General features: G+C 38.5%; 3 protein-coding genes across 7 annotated transcripts; 2 read left to right on the top strand and 1 right to left on the bottom strand.

The window, feature by feature from the left end:
- Nucleotides 1–1,173: 1,173 nt before the first annotated feature.
- Nucleotides 1,174–6,501, bottom strand: rrp9 (ribosomal RNA processing 9, U3 small nucleolar RNA binding protein). Of its 4 annotated transcripts, none has more exons than XM_069690708.1 (16): nucleotides 6,307–6,501; nucleotides 6,072–6,166; nucleotides 5,842–5,954; nucleotides 5,690–5,757; nucleotides 4,995–5,036; nucleotides 4,758–4,884; nucleotides 4,490–4,614; nucleotides 4,273–4,365; nucleotides 4,059–4,159; nucleotides 3,833–3,967; nucleotides 3,384–3,446; nucleotides 3,084–3,241; nucleotides 2,759–2,838; nucleotides 2,545–2,618; nucleotides 1,877–1,982; nucleotides 1,174–1,324 (listed from the first exon to the last, which is right to left on the bottom strand). In XM_069690708.1, the coding sequence occupies exons 1-16, from the start codon at nucleotides 6,388–6,390 to the stop codon at nucleotides 1,229–1,231; spliced, it is 1,560 nt and encodes a 519-aa protein (XP_069546809.1). In that variant the 5' UTR covers nucleotides 6,391–6,501; the 3' UTR covers nucleotides 1,174–1,228. The 4 variants fall into 4 exon arrangements, with proteins under 4 accessions (XP_069546809.1, XP_069546810.1, XP_069546811.1 ...); XM_069690709.1 differs by having other exon boundaries at nucleotides 3,096–3,241; XM_069690710.1 differs by lacking the exon at nucleotides 1,877–1,982.
- A 789-nt stretch (nucleotides 6,502–7,290) lies between these two features.
- LOC138616424 (uncharacterized) lies at nucleotides 7,291–10,652 on the top strand. The gene is made up of 5 exons (XM_069690707.1): nucleotides 7,291–7,461; nucleotides 7,555–7,711; nucleotides 9,007–9,176; nucleotides 9,415–9,643; nucleotides 9,780–10,652. Exons 1-5 carry the CDS (start codon nucleotides 7,300–7,302, stop codon nucleotides 9,980–9,982), a joined length of 921 nt encoding a protein of 306 aa, XP_069546808.1. The 5' UTR covers nucleotides 7,291–7,299; the 3' UTR covers nucleotides 9,983–10,652.
- A 569-nt stretch (nucleotides 10,653–11,221) lies between these two features.
- LOC138616421 (probable G-protein coupled receptor) lies at nucleotides 11,222–18,369 on the top strand. Of its 2 annotated transcripts, none has more exons than XM_069690704.1 (2): nucleotides 11,222–11,467; nucleotides 14,201–18,369. In XM_069690704.1, exon 2 carries the CDS (start codon nucleotides 14,301–14,303, stop codon nucleotides 15,582–15,584), a length of 1,284 nt encoding a protein of 427 aa, XP_069546805.1. In that variant the 5' UTR covers nucleotides 11,222–11,467; nucleotides 14,201–14,300; the 3' UTR covers nucleotides 15,585–18,369. The 2 variants fall into 2 exon arrangements, with proteins under 2 accessions (XP_069546805.1, XP_069546804.1); XM_069690703.1 differs by having other exon boundaries at nucleotides 11,222–11,481.
- Nucleotides 18,370–20,709: the final 2,340 nt, after the last annotated feature.

Genomic DNA, 20,709 nt, shown 5'->3' with positions numbered 1-20,709 from the left:
CCTGTGTTTTAAAACTTTAATTAAACTTTAGTAAATCTTAACAGTGACCAAATTAGTTTAATGTTAAAAAAAGAAAAAAAGAGATGACAGTATGAAGATGTTAGATTCTTATTAACATTTTGGTGTGGACTTCTTGAAACTTTAACTATTGCTGTGAATGGTTAATTATATGCAGTTATACATACACAGTGCCTACAAAACGTTTTCACCCAAGTTTTCTGATATTAAATTGTACCTGCAGTCTGCCTGTTCTGCTCTTACGAATTAAGCGCAAGTTACATAAGCCTGCAGTCAATCCAGAAGCAACTCTAATTACAAAATTAAATCTCTTCCTTCCTAATATTTTTCATGTGCAAACTATTACATAGTCAATAAGGGCTCAAGTAATTAAACACATATGACATACCAGTAAAAATGACAGTAATGCTCCTACAAAGGCCTACGAGGACACCTGCAGATCATCTGAAGACAGTGCAAATACTAAAAAGCTTTTTAGTTGTCATACAACAAAAATGTTCATCTTTGACATAATATTAACATCAGTAAACAGCTTGTGTTCACCGATGATGCCAGACTGACACTGACTAATCACTCTTTTAATTAAAGGATTTCAGTGCACTTCTGCTCCTGTGAATGTGAAGTGATGTAAGCTGTCTGAAAATAAAAACAAGCTGTGTGGTGATTTTTATCGCTTACATGTTAATCGAACTTTATAAATCTGATTTTTTTCAAGATTAAAAAGAAAACCCTGCAGGTCCTCCACCACAAGGAATAAACTAATCTCCAGTATATTTCAGTGCAATTTTAAATTGGGCTCTAAAAGGCAACACATTAACCGACACAGAAGCAGGAACCATGACAACGTAAACCAAGGTGAAGCCCTGAGGGTTCACCAGCAGACACTTAAACAAGAACTTTTGAAAAATGACCAAAAATGCTTAAACGCTTGGCTCAAAAATGGAAAGAGCGAGGCGTGGTTCAACGTCCACATTTCTGCCTTTTCACACTTTTGGTCCAACAAGGCTCAGCCCACCTTGCCCACAATACTGTGAAGTGGAAGCTGCTCCATAAAAAACATTAATCACAGGAAACAACTTTATAAACAAATAGAGGTTGTTGTTTTTTTTAAAGAAAGGTGGATAATTTTTTTTTTAAAAACAACTCATGCATTGGCAGTTTTAACCCCTTTAATGTACAAAACAAAAGACACTTAACAGCTCACTATTCATTAATCTTGGCTTCCTCTGGATTTGAAGGTTTCCTTTTCAGAGGAATAACATAGATCCCATTCTTGGCTTCTTTTAGTCTCCACCATCGGCCCAACCTGTACACACAACAGAGAATCAGAAGTCGTAAATGGAAACAAATGACATCATTATCAGCTTTAAATCTGATGCACAATCTGCAATAGAGGATTCACCCTCACTCTCATTCATCATTTTAGGCTGAAATAACATTTCAAAATTGATCTGACAAAAAAAAAACAACTATGAGGACGTCCAAATTATTTAACCTTTGGTGGTTAACCTCTTCTACCAGTCCAAACCTTTTTGTTTTTCTAGTTGTGAAAAAAAGTGAATCAATGTCAATCCGACGCTGAAATCGTGGCGAAACATTAATAATTTCCTTTCATAACTTTCATTAACTTGAAGCTGCAGAAAGCCCTTCGGAAGTGAAATCGGCAAATCAGATTAAAAACACATGATGTGTTGGAAACCAATAAAGGTGGAATTTCTACAGGTAGGTCTCAGTTTGGTCATGAACTCATATCAAACTGGTAATTACCACCATGACATAATATAAATGTCCCACACTAAAAGTAAGGTGAGCTGGCTGTATGTGTGCCATATGATATGACTGCATACAGAATAATTACCTGTCTGTTGAGACAAACGAGTTCTGCATTACAACTTGATACTGCTACGGCACATAAAGCAAGAGAATATCTTGTTTCTTCTAGTCTGCAGTTTACTGTCTCTGTGCTGTGTTTATGACAGAACAGTGTTTGTTTACAGAGAAGTCACTGAACACAATTATTCTCATTCCAGAGAGCAAAAATATTTACAGTTAGATTGAAGTATCCATTTATTACACACAATAACCATCTGGGTCCTAAATCTTTCTGCGACATCAACCAAAGCAATTTAAAAACATTTTCAGATATATGACAGATGTTAGAATTATCTGCTTTATGTTGCAAAAACCACAAGCATCTACTTTCACCTGTCCTTTTTTTTTTGTATTCAGCTAAAACTCTTAAAAAAAATATAACACATTTGGAATCATTAATACATTTGTCCATTCCCTTAAGTCAGCTGATGTTCTCATCTTGTGATCCCTCTCTTAAAATATCACTTGTTTAAAGAAACCTAAAAAGTCTGAACTGAAAACAAATCAAGGGTTATCACCCCCAGGCTGAGAGGTGGATTAACACTGCCATCTAGTGGATGTCTCATTCACTGAACATGAAGCTGCACTAATGGGCATTAGTTGTTGGGAACTCTGCAGACAGTTTCTATGGCAACATGAGCATTAGTGCATTACCTGTGCTCCTGTCCAACTCCAGCCACCAAGAACTGACCGGAGCTTGAAAACTTCAGACTGTTGACAAAACCAGACTGAGAGGGAAAGAAGATGGAGACAATATATTCGGTAAATGTGGTAGCTGCCAGGAATGCATTGTTATTGATTGTGTATAATTGGTCACAAAACATCTTGGGTATCTTTTTCACAAGAAAGAAGCAGGTGAAGATCTTACCACTGGTACACTGAATAGAGGCTCCATCCCACGATAATTTTGGCCACACTTCCACACGTTCACTAGCGAGTTTTGGGAACCTGCGCAGAAGAATCATCGTTACCTAATATCACCCCACACAGTAAAACATATAAAGTACCACGACACAAAGCCTCAGCCTCTGTACAACTGAGTGAAAGAGACATTTAATCAGGACCAATATTATTACTTCCAATGAATGAATGTATTTACACTTATTCAAAACAGCCATGAAAAGGTTAATTAATGCATCCTGCATATAATATTTTGTGTGTGTTGCTAAAAAGCTGGTGAAGAGAACTCTCACAGCTGGAGGCACCTGAGGCAACGGTATCCGAGTTCTGAAGTGCGGCTACTGAAGAGACCCAATGAGGCTGCTCCAGCCCAGTGTCGCCATGGAAACCGTGAGCCTGCTTCACCGTGCTGAGAGGCTTCTTCTTGTTGACACTCCAAAGAGACACGGAGCTGAGGTCGTTGGGAAAATTGAGAGAGGGCACGAAAGAGAAACATGAACGAATCTGTAAACACAACGAGATCCTGGAGAGAGAGGAAAAAAATAACAGTGACTGAGACGATATGAATGTAAAAACGGCAACTGGATTCTCACCCATCATCGGCTCCTGTTATTATGTGCTCCTCATTTATGAGCTGGATGCAGTCAATTGAACCCCTGAAGGAAAAACAAACAATGACAAAGTAACAGATGATGATGTCAGTCTTTCTGTATGCTCACAGGAACTATATAATATGTAACTGAGTACGAGAGCTTCGATCTATTGTTGCTAAAACTACTTTTGCTATTGATTTTTTTTTTAGAAACAAAGAAGATTACTCTGATTTCCAATCGTTGAAAGACTCTTTATAAAATATTTGAGATTCTTTAATGCCAGTGTAAGTCAAAGTAGGAAGTAGAGATAATCCTGAGAAATTTAATTTCCTTCTTTATTATTTTGGAAACCGTCCTGCTCTACTGTGACAGCAATATTGTCTATTAATTCGCTTAACGCTGACGCGGCAAAATACAGAGACACAAGTAACATGTATAAAGAGACTCACTCGTGGCCGTGGAACACCAGCTGAGACTCCTCTGCGATCTTCCACACCCTCACCGTGCGGTCCCGTCCCCCCGCAGTCACACAGCACTCGCGGCTCAGGCTGTCCAGCCCTGTGATAGCGTCCTGATGCCCAAAGCTACAGAGATTCACAATCACAGTTGAATTCACGCGTTAGACAAAAACGAAAATGTCACGCGGCGAAAACGATTTTCCGATGCGTTACTCACAGAGTTTCCACATATGCATTCTCATCCACGTTCCACACCTTGACTGAGCGGTCATGAGAGGCACTGTACAGATCGTGAGTTCCCTTCCTGAATGACAGACCCTGAGAAGGAAGAAGGATTTAATATCACTTTCAAGAAGACTAATCGCTATACAGTTAAGGTATCAAAAGAGTAAAAGTTGTGCCCAACTGTGGAAGAAAGAATAAAAACATACCGACACAGGGCCTTTGTGTCCTGTAAATCTATATAGATGTTTACAGGTTTCTGCCTCCCAAATCATAATCAGTTTGTTCATGTCTCCTGTGGCCTAAAGAGATGTGAAGAAGGATGCTGATGTTACACTTTATTGTCACACTTTGTTAAGACTGGCACAACATGCTGGTTTCCCAGAACAAGCAAAAGCAGGAGGTAATCAGGGGATGACTTCTCACCAAGTATTTTCCATCTGATGATATGGCCATACACAGGATGTGGGCTGTATGTCCAATATGGCGGTCCCCTGTACCCTTCCTTCCACCAGGTATTGTATGCAGTTTCTTACCACTCTCAACATGCCCTGAATGTATATGGGAGGAAAAAAATATAACTAAGACTGACAAATCAAAGTAGCAGCTTTCTCAAGTACAAGACAATTTTTATACATGTTATTCTGATTACAATTAAAAACAGTGACTTTAGAAGATTTGACTTCCTACTGACATTTAATGATGGAGCAGTCTTTGGCAGCAGAAAATATGCACTTGTCGTCTGGTGTGATGACCAGACAGGTAATGGGAAGTTTGTGTCCTCTGAACACCCTGATCTCTGAAGGATCTGGTGGTACGAGCTAAATGACAGAAAGAAAGTTGAATATTAAATCGATGTATTTATTAGCAGCTTTTCTCCAGGGACAGTAGTCACGCAGCAGAAGAGAAGGGATAACGTTTCCATACTTACATCTTTGGCAATAAGTCGCTGGAGCTTTCCTTTCTGTTCAAGCTGAGGGGAAATCACATACACAGAAAAATCAACGATACACCCGAGTACAGTTCCTGATCTCTTGAATTGAATTCTAAATGACTGACGGTGTCTAAAACAAATTTAACTTCAAAACAAGTTTGACTTCAAAAGTCGGAATTTTTCAGTCACATCAACTTAAAGGGTTTGAAGTTAAAAGTCAGTAACCGAGTGAGGACTGGAAGCTTTTCTGTGTGCATTCATCTAACATCTGCAGAAAACGTGCAAGTGAGGTATTTGTGGAACGTCTGTAAATTGTAGCCCAAACAAAAACAAAAAAATAACCCGGGTTTCACTCTCCTACACAAACTAAACTAACAATTGTGAGGGGGCGATCAAAAAGTCCAGAGACTGTTCCTTATGCGCGTCACAACGCTTTGACATCCACGGAGCAGAGAGAAGCTAAAACCTTTGCGAGTTAGAATTCAAGTTATGCAATTGATCGACATCAGCAAAACTTGGGACTACTTCTCTTGAAGGTTACAGCTTCCCCCTGCTCTGTGTCTGTCACTGTGCTGCGCTGCGTTAGACGCAACAAGGGGGCCGTTTCTTACCTTTTTGATCACATCCTACAAGCGCTCATAACCAGCGTCAAGTACACCCTTGTCCACAACCACAGAAGATACCCCCCTTACCACTTCTTCCTGAAGTCTTCCCGCAATCAGATCCGTCTCAAAGCAGTCCTCTTCTGCTTTATTTTCCTCTGATAAATACAAAAAAAAATCTCAAGTTAATACCTTCTGGCAGCGACTGCAACGTTAGACCGTCTTCGTTGTGTTTATAATACCTTCTTCCTTCAGTTGTTCAAGGTAAAGTTTAGCAAGTCTGAGCTTCTTCTCCTGCGGAGTTTCCTCATATTCATAGTCGTCCTTGGACTGCCTTTTCTTGGGCACTGTGGAACTGAGACAGGAAAAAAACAACAACAACAACAACAACATATTGTTAAAATTAAGATCTAGGAGTCAGGAAGCACGTGTCATCGATGTGCGTGTAACCTGAAATAACTCAGAAATGCACCTCTCGGTCTCAGAATCGCTGGAAATCTCCTCGTTGTATTTGGAGTTGGGTTTCTTCGCTCGTACTTTGCTCTTTCCAGCCGAGTCCCCATCTCCCTTCACCAGAAGACAAAATAAATAAATAAATAGAGGTTTAATAAGCGCCTGAAACAATGTTAAAAAGCGTTGATAAGCAGCATGATTCTAGCCAACGTTACAGTGATTTAGCTTGCTTGCTAACGGTTTGGCTCACTGACCTTTCGTTTTAGCAGCGCTGTGTTTTTTTCTTTTTTGGCAAACTTGGGGGTTTCTTTTTTCTTTATGAAGAAAGACGAAGACATAGTGAACCGCAAAAACCAGCGTTTAAAAACGCCTCAACTATAAACACCGTAGGTAGAGTTCACTCTTCAACTTTCTCTAGCAGCAAGTCAACATTTTACCCACGTGGGTAGGTAGGCTGCAACCGAACTAGGAAGTTCAACTCGGACGAGAACGCGCGCTGATTGGCCAATAGTCACGTGAACACTAACATATCCCGCCTTCTCTGAAAACTCTCGATTTTCATTGGTTTAATTAAGAATTCAGTTGAACAGGAAACTGTGCTGGGGCGAAATACTTCCCCCGGGGAATAAGTTTTCGCAGCTTTGTTCCGCACATAATTGTAAAAATATGCATTTCTCAACACAGTAACCGTTTACACACGTGTGCCACATGCATTAAAAGATAAATGTAGGATCAGTATTTCACACATATTCAAGCGGAAATGTCGTGCGCGGCCGTTATAAAATTGCCGTAATTATATCAGGACCTATGTACTGCACTACTGCAGTAGTACTACTACTTCCTCTACTACGCAGTATTTCCATGTACAGTCTTTGTCCTCGGTGACTGTTTTTACAGTTTATCGTTGAAGTCAACCTGAACGGCCAGGTGAGGTTCCTCTAAACTCCCTAACATGAAATATGTCAGGTATTTGATGTTGTATTTAAATACAGTTTCAGTAGCTCCAGCTGGAGGCTTAGTAGGAGGGGTTGAGGAGGCAGGGGGAGGGGGGGATGCACTGTGAACTATAAACTATAAACCTCTCAATTTTGTTTCGCACCTGACTTTAAAACGATCAATACAAACGTGGCTGAGTGACTGAAAAAAGTTTCCCTCCAAGTTTGAGTCCATCCTATGCAGAAAGGCATTGGCTTGATGTGTCAACCTTTTACTCTTTCCCAGATTCCCTCCCCCCCCCACCACCCCCCATGCCACCCAAGAGGGAAGCAGGAGCGACTCCAACACACCCAACAGTGAAGATGATAAAGATCGGTAACGTTACAGAAGTGCAGGAGTTTGGCTGTGATCCAGTGGAGGACAAGTACAGGCTGGCTGAGGAGTCCAGCTACTCACCTTTCCCTAACAATGAGGTGAGAAGCTTCACTTGGTAACTGTGGCTAAAGTAAACAGCAACTGTTGTGTAACTTACTCTGCATAACTCCGTATCCCTTCTCATTCGGCAGCCTGAAAACATAGACTTTGATGAAGAAAATGTTTCAAGCCCAGGCATCAGAACAGACACCATCAGCCTCCTCATGAAAATAGAGCAACTACAGGCCCAACTAAAATATGAACGCAGATGTAGGATTTTGGCAGAGAGAGAGCTGAGGGAACTCAAAGGTGGGTGGAAAGACAATTCATTCTTTATTATCCTTAAAAAAAAAGATGCCACTCTAATTTTGATTACAGCCTCAGCAGGACCTTCTATTAACGTCATGACCGCTGTCATATTCTTGTAAGTTTGGTGGGTTTAATGTAGAGCTGCAACAATTGGTTAATGAAATGATCAGTTTGTTGAAAGACAGAAAAGTTTTTTTTTTTTTTTTTAATGAAGTAAGTTTAAAAGTTTTTTTGCAGCTTCTTTGATGTAAATATTATCTGGTTCCTTTTATTTCTCCATGATAATAAACGGAGTATCGTTTGGTTGTGGATTGTTGCTTGCAACAAACAAGACACTTGGCCTTTGGGAAACACTGGTCAAATATTTAACACCATTTCCCAACATTTTAAAGATCAAACAGCAAATCAATTAATCAAGAAAATAATTGACAGACTAATTGATAATAGAAAAGTAGGCTATAATGTAGTGAGTTGCAGCCTTAGTTTATTGACACAAAGAGGTGTTTAAATTGATTAAACACAAATAATGCATGTTAATATTTTTAATAATAAAAAAAGCTTTATATCTGAAAATAATTTAGAAATGATAATAATGCTTTACATTAAGAGTCCATAGTACTTGATAAATTAAAAAAATTAAAAAAAAATTGGAATAAAAATGTTCCCAAAAAGAACAATGTAACTTGATACTACTCATAGGTAAAACCTAGAGTGTATTAAATGTAATTTGTTTTCTTAATTGGCACATCTATTAATATACTTACATTATTAATTCTCCAGAAGTTAATGAATATGTATCTGGGCTTAAATGGACAAGATTCTATTTTTTTATGAATACCAATTTACATAATTATGTTCAGACAATTTACTATGAAATTATAGACCCAACAAAAAAATCTAAATACAATCATGAATATCATAAAAAGTTACCAATTTAAATACAATGGATTTCTGATTCTTCACCAAATTTAAGATACTTGAACAAAGGCTGTTAAGTAAATAACATTTATTCCATAATGAAGAAGGATTAAAATACATAATAACAGATTAAATGTATGTCTGTCTGTATCTGTGTGTGTCTTGTACATATGGTGAATTGACAATAAAGTTGACTTTGACTAAATGTAAGGTTATGTTGAATTGTTTGCTGGAAATTTGAAATCATGACTTCAATCTTTATGAAATTCTGTCTGTCCTTGATCCTAAACTGTAATCCTGCCATTAAATAATTGAAGGTATATTCTAAATTCACTTGCAGTTTCTATTTTACTTTTGTGATTTGCCACTCTTTGCAGAGATGAATACTCTCATGATGCAGATGAGGCACACGGCACATGAACTACGAGTCACTTTGGATCATGTTCTCCAAGGAGGTGAGGCAGTTGCACCACAAAACTCTGATGAAGCTATGTCTTTCCTGACTGAGCCTGAGGCAGAGATGAGAGCAGTCCATCACATACCGGAGGTCAGTGCTCCCATCTACTGTATACTCAGTGTCTTCCAATAGCAGCACACCTGTAGGCAGATTGCTCACTTCATTTACATTTTGTTGTCTGAAGAGAACCAGTTTTGTGTCAGTTCTCCTGTTTCAAGATGTTCATAGTTTATGATCTCCGGTTCGCCAAGAATAGATTACTTTATAAAAGTGATGCATCAATGCTCTTAAAACCTTTGGAACTAACTTTACTTTTTTTTGCTGTCAGGATGATCCAACCTTCCTGTATATCTCAGAGAGTCTTCGAGTGCCAAAAAATCTTTATGAGCGCATTGCAGAAATTGCAGACTACAAGAAGTACACTTCAGCGCTGCTGATGATCCTTTTCGACAGAGAGACTTTGGCCACACACTCTCTGCAGGGCCGGAGGAACACATTTACAGGAGAGGATTTTCCCAAGCCTCAACTCCCACCTGAGATTTTGAAAAGCATAATTGGTAAGATACAGAGGCCTAAGTATAACTGAGGCACAGAAACCTTCTTTGTAGAATTAATAATTCTATTATAATTATAATAATTATTAATAAGTTTAATAATCAGACAGATTTGATTATGACTTTTTTTTTCTTCCAGATCATGTGGGCGTCAAGTTCGGTGTTGACAGCAGTCAAATAAAAACTGCAATCCGGACAAAGCTGAATAATGAGGACAAATTATTGAAGAAGAGACTGGGGCTGGGCAAAAGTGAAAACAAACCTATTGTTGATCAAAGCTTTTGCCATGAAGCTTCACTTCTGCCTGAAAATGGAGCAATGACAAATGACTCTCAGTTATAGCCTTCCCACTCTGCCTTCATCTTTTGGTCACCAGAATTTTATGTCTGATAGAAACACGTAACAAATTGCCTTTTTTGAGTGACATCTAGTTTATTCAGCAATGAAACCTAGTGCTTGAAGTTATTTTTTTAACGCGTTTTAGAATTTTTAGAATTCTATTCCTTTTTTTTTTTTTTTTTTTTACTTTGATGGCTGTTGGTGACTTTTGTATGTTTGAAAAGTGTTTGACCAAACCCAGGTGTTCAATGGCACTATAAACTGTCACATGTAATCAACAAAGGCAAAATTAAGTGTTCTTATTTAAGTTTCCTCACTGTATTTGAAACACTGATTGCTTGTATCTAAATAATTGGTTTGTGAAATCAGTCTTTGTCAAGCAGTTATACTTTCAGTTAGCTGACCTGCGTATGTGTAAGTAGGACATTTGTATTTCAATGTCAATGTACAATATGATACGGGATCTCATTTGTTCACAACAAACTGTACATTACAACAAGTGATACCGGGTTTCCAGATAGTTCATTTGCATTTTCAAAGTATGACGTAAGTGATAATTCTTCCTTCTTCCACATCTGTTTATTACGTCTTCGTTGTGCTTCACTATGTAAGGGCAAATAAATTTTTGAACTGATTCTTAGTTATCTTAACTTGGATGTTTTCTTACATCAGCACAGTGAAGTACAGCATGCTCTCATCGAGATATAGTTTTCTTTTACCAGCAGCCAACAGATGTCAGTGCTGAGCCCTGTTCCATGCTGTTCTGCCAGCGTTGATCCACTTCTACAAGGTTGTGAATTAAAGGTTTCTCTTACGTAGGGAAAAAAACTCAATTTGATGAAGAACACACCGAGTGTGAAATGATAAATAGACTGAACAAATCTCACTGATTCTTCAGTGTCTTCATTCTCTCAGAAGCCATGGAGAGAATAGAGGATCACGTGTGACAACAAGCATAGTGGACAGTGTGTGACAGTCACTGCCACATACTGACTGATGAAAGACTGAGTGAGTGTGTGTGTGTGTGTGTGGGTGTGTGTGTGTGTGTGTGTGGTGTGTGGGATGTGGTTAATATCAGTGGGTGGCAGTTTGATGCAGTCATCTTTGGAAAGATGTGATTCGAACAGCTATCAACTGCTGACTCCTCCTCCCTCCTTTCCCTCAAGCGAGCAGTGCTGTCTCAGTGGATTCACAGCACATCACTTCTGTCTCTGGTGGTTTTAGTCCTGCCTGGGGTGCTGGTTCCTCTTTTAAAGCCCTAAAGACTGTTTCTTTGGGAAATCTGCTGCTTTCAACAGAAGTTGCAACACAACAGAATAGTTTCTGGTAGAGTGCCGACAAGTGGACAAACACTTTTATGCAGCTGGAAGCAACACCTGGACATTGATTTTGATATATTTGAATGTTTCCCAGACAAGTCATCACCATGTTTTGGAAGTATTCAAATTTACAAGAACTTTTCAGATGACCTCTGCCATATTGCAAAATGTAAGATCTGCTTGGTAAGTTTTTGTGTAAGTTATGTGTTGTAGTCAAATTAACCTTACTTTAATAATTGTGCAGTTAACATAAAGGAATATAAATGAAGTCAAACAATTTGTGAATTTGTTAATCAAAGAACGATTACACTAGGTTTTTTTAGTAGTGTTATCACACAAAATCACTGGGACATCTAATTTTGTAGAATTTCTTATTAATTCTTCTATAATTTCTTTTTCATAGCTGTCTGATACTGACATTAAAATAAACAGGGGGGCCTGAAAATTACAAAATGATTGTAGCACCATACTAAGGTACATGAGTCTACATGTGTTTAGTTAGGAAGACAGAGAGGAAGAGTCAACAAATTAAGGGCAGTGTTACAAAGTATACAGGAAAAAAAGGAGCAGATGATATTACAGAATGCAATAGAGTGGTGCAACATTATTCCTTCAAAAACATAGTAAAACCTGTAAACCTATTGTATTATGCCTCACCTTGTGCAATGACAATAACTAAATGTGTTTCAAATCCCCAAAGTCCTGCTAATTACAAAGTGGTCAACAAATAAAACAAATCTAAAGGAATTAATGATATTATAAACTTGAACTGTCTTATGAACTTTAAGCATTTCAACATGCTTTCATGACTCCTCAACCCATCATATAGGGAATTTGAAGGACATTTTTGCTGGCACACGTTGCACTGTCACTCTTGTATCTATGATAAGGCCTACTGCTAATGGTCAACGCATGCATGATTAATGCAAGACAATAGCAGTTGATTATTATCATTTTTAAGTTCCTATTTAAACTTAGATCTCTTAATTTTAACCTTTTAAACAAATTATGTTGTTTTTTTTTACATACTAATTCAACCAAACAAAATTTGATTTCTTTAATGCCTGATATTTCTGTTTACATCTGAAATTAAAATACATGATCACTTTTAATACATTCATTTAAATTAATCTAAATTGGTTGTATTAGGGAGTTTCCCAAAACAGGCAAACATTCACTGTAGCTTTATTCGGAATAAAAAGGTTTTTGAGAACTAAATAAACTAGAAATGAGTAGTGGCTAAAAATGATTAAACTGCTCAGAAGTAAAACGTGGACTTAACGGATGCAACATGATGTTGGGCTGCAACTGGAACACGATGAAAACGAGGATACCCTTACATAATACGTATGAGAATGTACATGTACTGGTCCGTCCTCAGGATGAATCTCAGTGAAAATGTAGCATGCCAATAGCTGTCCACCAGAGAAGATGACAGCAGCAGAGAGCATCAGTGGATCACTGTCAGAGAGCAATCAAATGTATTTGGGACACAGCATCCTCCACAGTTACATCTGAAACCTGGTTATGGTTATCAGGATAAGATGGGTAGGTATGCACACGTGGAGCCACATTAAATATAACACAGACGTGAAAAATGAGTGCAAAAGCATCAATGTTGAACATTAAATTTAGTGATTAGGGGTCAAACCTGTTCTGGCTGGACGTTTCCTCTTTGACAGCATGATGAAGGGTGACACTAAACACATACTAATCGATGCAGTCAGTTCCCTGCAGCTGGACTCAAACAAGCAAACTCATTATCTTTCATTTCTAAAGGATGGAGATGGATAGACGAGCGACAGGGTGTCCTCCATGAATTATTCCTATTGATCATGTTTCTCACTCACTAAAGAGAGAGTGTGTGTGTCACTTTCTAAATGTATGTAAAAAGTAACCTGGACCGTTTTTGATTGACTTGTATGTGTTTACTTGAAGGTAACAATGTTGGATGTTTATGTTTACACACTTTATGTCTTAGGGTGTCAGCTACTCTGTATTACTTCATGTGATATCGGTCATAGTTACGCAGCCTAGAAATAGTTGCAATGTCTTTTGTGGCTCTGGGGGGCTTTGTCAACGATGATGATGTCATAATGATGTCTTAGGGTTATCTCAGCTTGGGCCTGGAGAAAACACATTAACAGTACAAAGCCTGTGTTACAAACTGGAGGTATAGAGTTTGAAACATGCAAGTGTTTACCAGACAATGAAGGTCTAAAAAGTACACTAACTTTGAGCATCTATCATGTTATCTGTTTCATCTACACATACATTAGCACAATGCATACCGTGTGTTTTTTTTTTTAGCTGTGCCTTAAAAGCACCTACAATCAATGTTTTCATGTTAACAATGGGTCCCACAGCTGCTTGTGAAAGGGCTTGTTCTTACTGAAGAACTTGCAGGGAACCGTTACCAGGCAGCAGTTCCTCTCAGCTCTGCAGAGCTTTGCAGCAATTTTCTGCAGCCGATTTTAGCGACTCTAAAACCCAACTACACAGATTCAACACCAACTGCAAACAGAAAACAGAAGCAGCAATCTGGTGAACAGTGCTGCATTTAGCAGCAAAAGAAATTTGACTCAGAAATTAGTAGAACCCAGAAAAAGAGCTAAAAGGAGTGTTAATCTTGTTATTACGCTGATTAAGCTGACACAAATAAACCCCCAAACCCACAGGCTTACATCTGCTGAATGTTTAAATAAGCAACTGTTTGGTAAATGTTTTCTCATATCAGCTTAAAAGGCGATAACATGCCAGTGATGTGTTCACAATTTGTTTTCATGGCTCCCAGGTGAACCAAAAACCAGATAATTAGTCAATTTAAAGCTATAATAGCTTTCAGTTAAGACGATTTTCCAGAGATATCATTTTTAATGGACTTTTTTTTTTCTCTTTACAGGAGTGAAGAGTATTTATTTTGATATCTGAAGGATCCTTTGATCTCATCACTTAATAATGGGGAAGTCTGGAATTCAAATTTGTACTTTGAAGCCTTTATTATGAATAACACAAACAGTTCACTTCTGGCCCCTGAGTACAATGACAGCACCAACACTTGGGCACCAATGCCCTCTGCTCCCAGCAGGCAGCTGGGCACTCTTCCCAACCCACACACACGCTTCAAGGACTTGACTGGGATATTTTTCATGGTGACCCTGAATGTTCTGGCACTTCTGGCCAACACTGCTGTTCTGGTGGTTGTAATAAAAGCCACTCATCTCAGGAAATTTGCCTTTGTGTGCCACCTCTGTGCAGTGGATCTGCTGTGTGCCATCTTGCTCATGCCTCTTGGCATCGTGTCTAGCTCACCGTACTTTGCTGGTGTGGTGTTTACTGTGCTGGAGTGCCAGGTCTATGTCTTCCTCAATGTAATCCTCATAGCTGCCTCTATCTTCACCATCACAGCCATCAGCGTGGAGCGTTATTATTACATCGTCCACCCCATGCGCTACGAGGTCAAGATGACTCTGAAGCTGACTGCAGCAGTGATGGTGATGGTGTGGGTGGCTTCTGCTGTGCTAGGATTGTCTACTGTGTTTGGATGGCCTTCTTATGGCAGCCATAGCTCCATCAATGCTGCACACTGCTCACTGCATTGGAGCCACAGTGACCACAGACGTATTTTCTCGGTGCTCTTCAGTGTCACTTGTTTCTGTCTGCCAGCTGTTGTGATTTTTGCCGTCTACTGTAATGTGTACAAGGTTGCCCGTGTGGCTGCGCGGCAGCATGCACCTCTACCCTCCTGGACAAACAGTCAACTAAAGCGTCGCTCAGACTCAATAACCAGCCAGACTACCATCATCACAACTCGCAATGCCCCTCGCAGGATTACACGGGACCGACCTTTCGGTGGCGGTAAAGCTGCTTTCACTCTGGTGGTTATTGTTGGCCAGTTTCTGATCTGCTGGTTGCCTTACTTTGCCTTCCACCTCCATTTGATACTAGATGCAACACCGCAGATCCCTGATGACCTGGAAGAAGCAGTCACCTGGCTGGCATATTCCTCCTTTGCTATTAACCCATTTTTCTACGGGCTTCTTAACAGACAGATCAGGGAGGAGCTTTGTAAACTGAGACGCTGCTACTCAGCCCAGCCAGTGGAAATGGCCCTGTCGGGCCATGAGGGCTCAGGCCATGAGAACTTCCTGCAGTTCCTCCACAGGACCAGCTGCACATTAGAGACACGAGCAAGCATTGCCACACCAAGTCCTAGGAACACTCTGGATCAAACTGGGCAGACTGGTTTCAGGATACCAGGACAGATACCAGAAGAGTTCAGTTAGATATACCTCACTGTTGTGCCATAACATTTCATGGCCTGCTGGATGAAATAAGTGATTGAAAATAGGATTAACATTACTTAATGTCATAATGTTTGCATTCAGTACAAGTTGAGATGCAGCAGAAGTTTAATGGACTTAATTAAATAAATAGGTTGTTACTGTAATTGTGGTAAAGTTTGCAGTGATACACTATTTTTACTAACTATTAAGTAACGTTACGGTTAATCAGCAATCAGTAGATCTGTTCAATAAAAGGTAATGAACACAAATATCACATTTTTGATAGTATAATCAGTCAACAGATTTACAGGTAAATACCGTCTCACAGGAGGGATTTATAATCTGCCGATAATGACAGTGGGCAGTCATTCATTTTTACACTGTTGCTTAATTCTGAAGAACACTTGCTTTCATATTATGTATTAGTTTCGCAGCATAGTCTTTGTACAAGTATCACACAATCAAATGTTGTCATGTTGTATTTATGTTGCAGGAATTCATTGAAACTTTATTTATTGTAAACCAAGAGGTGACATGTTATTTTTGTTGAAGGATTTTTTAATTTTTTTTATTTCTTATTGATTTAAGTGTGAAAATAAACATTGATTACTTTGATCATTTGAATGATACTATCACAGTAAGGGGACATTTTACTCTACAACATTAGCAAACAATATGTGCAAGATTCATACGAATGTGTTTTCTCAGTGCTTTGGTCTCAATGAAACCGATTTATTGTGTCCTCTGGGCCAGACAGTTTAAGACTTATATACTGTATAGATTCCCCCTAAAAAATGTATGTATATATATATATTTTAAAAGCAGATAATAATTTACTGCTTTCTGTTGAGTTATAATTTTACAGGATAATCTCTAGAAGGGGTACAGGGTGGTTGGCTGTCCTGCAACTGTCAGATCAACAGCCAGCCTCCATATCAAGTTTCCTTGCACCCTACCTGTAAGTTGGATAGGTGCACCAGCTGAATGCTTTCCCCTGAAAAATGAGACATGTCTATGAAAAGTAAAAAAGGGTGCTCAACTGCACTAATAATGTTCCAGTCTGAGCACATTTAGTCTGTGTGCAAACAAGCTTTAGCTCTCTGGGTCGCAACCTTCATGTCCTCAATGTGTCCACTTATTAAAAGCATGCAACTAAGAGTGATCCCAGTCAACAAATGATTATGTAAGGAGAAAAGGCCATTTCATAACAGCTGAAGTGGTTGTCCCTAATACCCTCTTAATACTGCATGTGTTAAGAACAGATTAAAAGCAAATCATTTATATTTATATACATTTATCCATGACTATGACTGACTTGTCAAATACTGTAGACATCAAATTATTGTATATGCAGCTTGTTCTTATTAAACTAGGTCAATCCTTTATTTGCTACACAAATCAATCATTTGAGACAGTCTGATGATGTACTGTTGATATTTTTGTTGGGAATATTTTGAGGGAATGTACAGCTCTGCCACAGAGATTAGACTTAACATCAGACAGACATGCTGATTACTGGTGACAAAGGAAAAAAAGACATGCTCAGCTAAATTTGTGCAACTCTGTGAACACCATCTATTGATGTGAACATAAATCTGTGAACAAATAAATTAATTACATTGAGAGTTGTATGAAAATAACCTTTGCTTTGCTGTCTAGTATCACTGAAGCTGGGAAACTGAAATCCTATTTATTGACATCTGAATATGTTACAATTGAGATAACGCTGTCATTTTATGATCTCTGGCTGTAAACACATTCACATAAGTGCTGCGAGGGTATGAGTACAACTCTGATAACAGCGCAGCCAAGTGTTGTTATCGATAGGATAAAATTCAGCAAAGACCAAGCAGTGATGTCCTCAAACATCACTGCTTGGCAAATATGATATCATGCTTGAATGGAGGTTTGTTTCACTGTACACATACAGTTACACCTAAATAAATATACACTGTCACTCTCATACACACACACACACACACACACACACACACACACACACACACACACACACACACACACACACACACACACACACACACACACACACACACACACACACACACACACACACACACACACACAGTCCAGTAGTTCTCTGTGCAAAGGTTTTAGGTATTAAAAGCGGGTTGATGATGCTTTCAAAAATAACACCATGAATTTTTTGTATTCAACAATGAACCTGATATAAAATGGGGAAAACATCTTTATTAAATCAATATATAGTATGACCACCCTTTGCAATAAAATCAGCACGAGATATCCTACGTATACATGTGTGCAGTTTTTTAAGGTATATATACTTGGCAGTTGGGTTGTTTGGGGACTTTACCCCAGCTCATCTGTGGATCTAGACTGTCTCAATTACTTCTGTCTTATCTTAAATCGCAGCCACACCTGATGATGTTGGCTCTGTGAGTTCCACACCATCTTGCCTTTTGCCGATGTAGATAGTTCTTCATGATCTCTTGTGTAGCAAATAAACACAGGGCATCTCAGTTTATATGGTTCACTCAGTGGAGACATCATATAACTTCAACAGCTGCAAGCAGCTGTTCATACTGTCAGACTGTATGAAATGAAATCATTTTGCACTAATAAAGGGGATTTAGGAGAACTGGATTAAGGTATTATTTTAAAAAAAAGTGTCACAAAAAAGATATGTTTGTATTATACACAAGTATATTTTTGGATTTAGAAATTTAGCTCAAAAAGAAACAATGATGTTCAGTTTAACTTTAGCAAGTTAAAATTAGAGTAAGTTATTTCTATTAATTGTACTGCATGCATCCAAATGCTATGAAAAGGGGGGAAGTAATGTAGATAAAAACACATTTCAAAAATTTGCCTGCCTGTTTCATCACCCTGCTTCCAAGGTGTGTGACTCAGTTTAATGAATATTTGAGCCTGAGCAGTCTTCATAAGTTGCTAATTAAAGTGAAGGACCTTCCACTTCAATGGCAGTTTTTATTAAACCCAGACAAACCCATCAACTGTCTATCTCTTGCAATATGCAAAGCATATTCATTGTAGATCAAACACAGGCCCACTCTCTATATAGACATTTTTTTGAATTTGTTGCGTTAGCTCAGTTGAGTGTGGTCTGTTGTTTAGCGCCACTTAATCTACTAAAAAGACCCTGATGTTCTTCTGCTTGCTGTACATCGTGCTGTCTGTTTACTTTAAATGTGATGAGCAGCTCTGTTGCTGCACAAAATGATGAATGATGCACAGACGTAATAATGAGAGAACCACTCCTGAAGAATCAAAGGGAGAGGGTGTGATTGATGGTGCTGTCTCAAGGAGTGAACCACATTATTTCATCAGACCTTCCCCTCAGACAGGAACAGCACGAGTTCCCTCAGAAGTGCATGTACACATATAGTATAACATGACAGCCATTCAACCATCTTCACACGCAGCATAACCTCATGTCCAGTGCACTCAGGTTTCATAAACTAACTACGACTTCAAATCCAGGATGACAGACAAGTGTTTGACATTTTGGCAAATAAGATTGTTCGCTTCTCTCAAAGTGTTAGAAGACCAACACCACTCTCATGTCTGTGTTGTATACAAAAGCGTTTTATGGGGTGTTAAGTGCCAGACTATTTATGTTATGTGAGCACCAACTTCAATTAAAATATCACTTAACCCCTCCACCTGTTTCTGGTCTTTACATTGAACTATTATTTGTTTTTGATTGTTCTTATTTTAGTAGTGTGCTACAAGTTTTTGCATTTTGGAATTGTACTAACTTTTAAATTTAAAAAAAAAAAGGAAAAGGCTTCATTGCAAATGTTTTCCTGTGAAATGGCACCCGGTCAAATTTAATAAATTCAAATAATGATTTAGATACTCCTGATTAGGGAGGTGCAGCAATGGCAACACTGCCTGACTAAAAGGAAATTTGGCTAACCTTTGTTAGCAGCCACTTACCTAATTATTCATTGGGCAAATTTCAACCACTTGGAAAATAATTACAGTCAAATCAATGTCAATCAGTCAGCTGTTGAGGTTTGGCTATGTTTAAAAAAAAAAAAAATTAAATTTTTTTTAAGGTCTCCTATTTTAGATTTGCATTAGAATAATTTGATATGAGAAGATGTGACGTTAAATGTGCTGCTGTGATATTGGATTCAGTTCGATCCAATTTTCCTCATATAACACCAGATCGCAAAAAAAGTCATCTCAGGGCACTTCACATTTAAAGGTTGAGATCTTACAAAATTACCAATATTTCATACAGTATTCTATCAAAGATTTTGAGTAATCTCATGCACATTTTATCCTAAAAATTATTTATACAGTACTTAATTTCATAATTTCACATCCAAATTGAACTGAACTGGAGCTGATTCTTTAGTGATACTGCAGGAAATTGGTTACTGCACTGTGAATAAGTCAGTCAGTTTGACCTATTGTACTGAAAACAGCTGGACTAACATGTGCTGAGCAGGAACACAGTCTGACATCCCTAATGCCCCACATAAGCTGCTGCTGCTGCTGCTGCTGACAACTCAGGTTCTGAGCTTTATTTAGAGTGAAATCATTACATTGGTTGAAACAAACACATATATCCTCCACTCCGGCATATGAATTAGATTAATGTGTGTTCTATGAGGTCGCACTTTTCACCTCTTCTGCAAAACAAAGTGAAACTTTCATGCATCATCTTTGCACATCATTTTTGCATGTATTTTCTCTGAAATACAATAAATATGATCACATAGGCATACAGATTTTGTGCTGAATCATTTTTTTCCATTATTGGGTCACAAGAGCATCACAGAACATGAATGTTTGACAAACACTGGGTTATAGTTTGGTAAACGCCCTGAAAACCAATTTCTTAAACAGCTTTGTAAGCAGGAGGGCTGCAGGATTCAACTTTGACTCAGAAATTCAGTTCTGTCACAACAAAACAGTGCTGATTTCTCAACCACCTTCTTCAAACGGTTAGAAAAAGAAGATTTCTCATAATTCCATGCACCAACAAGCAGGATTTAGCAAAATTTGAAAATCTGACAGGTGCTGTGCTTGTATTGCTGGACTCTTAAATACCTCAGGATATTTTATTCCCTAACTTTAATGTTGCTTATCTGGGCATGGGAAATACTTTAAA

The sequence above is a fragment of the Brachyistius frenatus genome, unplaced genomic scaffold (assembly GCF_029030835.1).
Source record: "Brachyistius frenatus isolate BFR_SWC_R1_liver_20210118 unplaced genomic scaffold, ASM2903083v1 Contig_10, whole genome shotgun sequence".
NCBI lineage: Eukaryota > Metazoa > Chordata > Actinopteri > Embiotocidae > Brachyistius > Brachyistius frenatus.
The sequence above is the reverse complement of the archived record's forward strand: the minus strand, read 5'-3'. Positions and strand labels throughout refer to the sequence as shown.

Excerpts from the sequence above, each read along its gene's own strand:
- rrp9 (XM_069690708.1), bottom strand. The coding sequence starts at position 6,390 with ATGTCTTCGTCTTTCTTCATAAAGAAAAAAGAAACCCCCAAGTTTGCC. Across the intron at positions 6,167-6,306 it reads CAGCGCTGCTAAAACGAAAG|GGAGATGGGGACTCGGCTGG; the intron begins GTCAGTGAGCCA and ends CTTCTGGTGAAG. Across the intron at positions 2,619-2,758 it reads CTCTATTCAGTGTACCAGTG|TCTGGTTTTGTCAACAGTCT; the intron begins GTAAGATCTTCA and ends TTTCCCTCTCAG.
- LOC138616424 (XM_069690707.1), top strand. The coding sequence starts at position 7,300 with ATGCCACCCAAGAGGGAAGCAGGAGCGACTCCAACACACCCAACAGTG. Across the intron at positions 7,462-7,554 it reads CACCTTTCCCTAACAATGAG|CCTGAAAACATAGACTTTGA; the intron begins GTGAGAAGCTTC and ends CTCATTCGGCAG. Across the intron at positions 9,177-9,414 it reads CAGTCCATCACATACCGGAG|GATGATCCAACCTTCCTGTA; the intron begins GTCAGTGCTCCC and ends TTTTGCTGTCAG.
- LOC138616421 (XM_069690704.1), top strand. The coding sequence starts at position 14,301 with ATGAATAACACAAACAGTTCACTTCTGGCCCCTGAGTACAATGACAGC.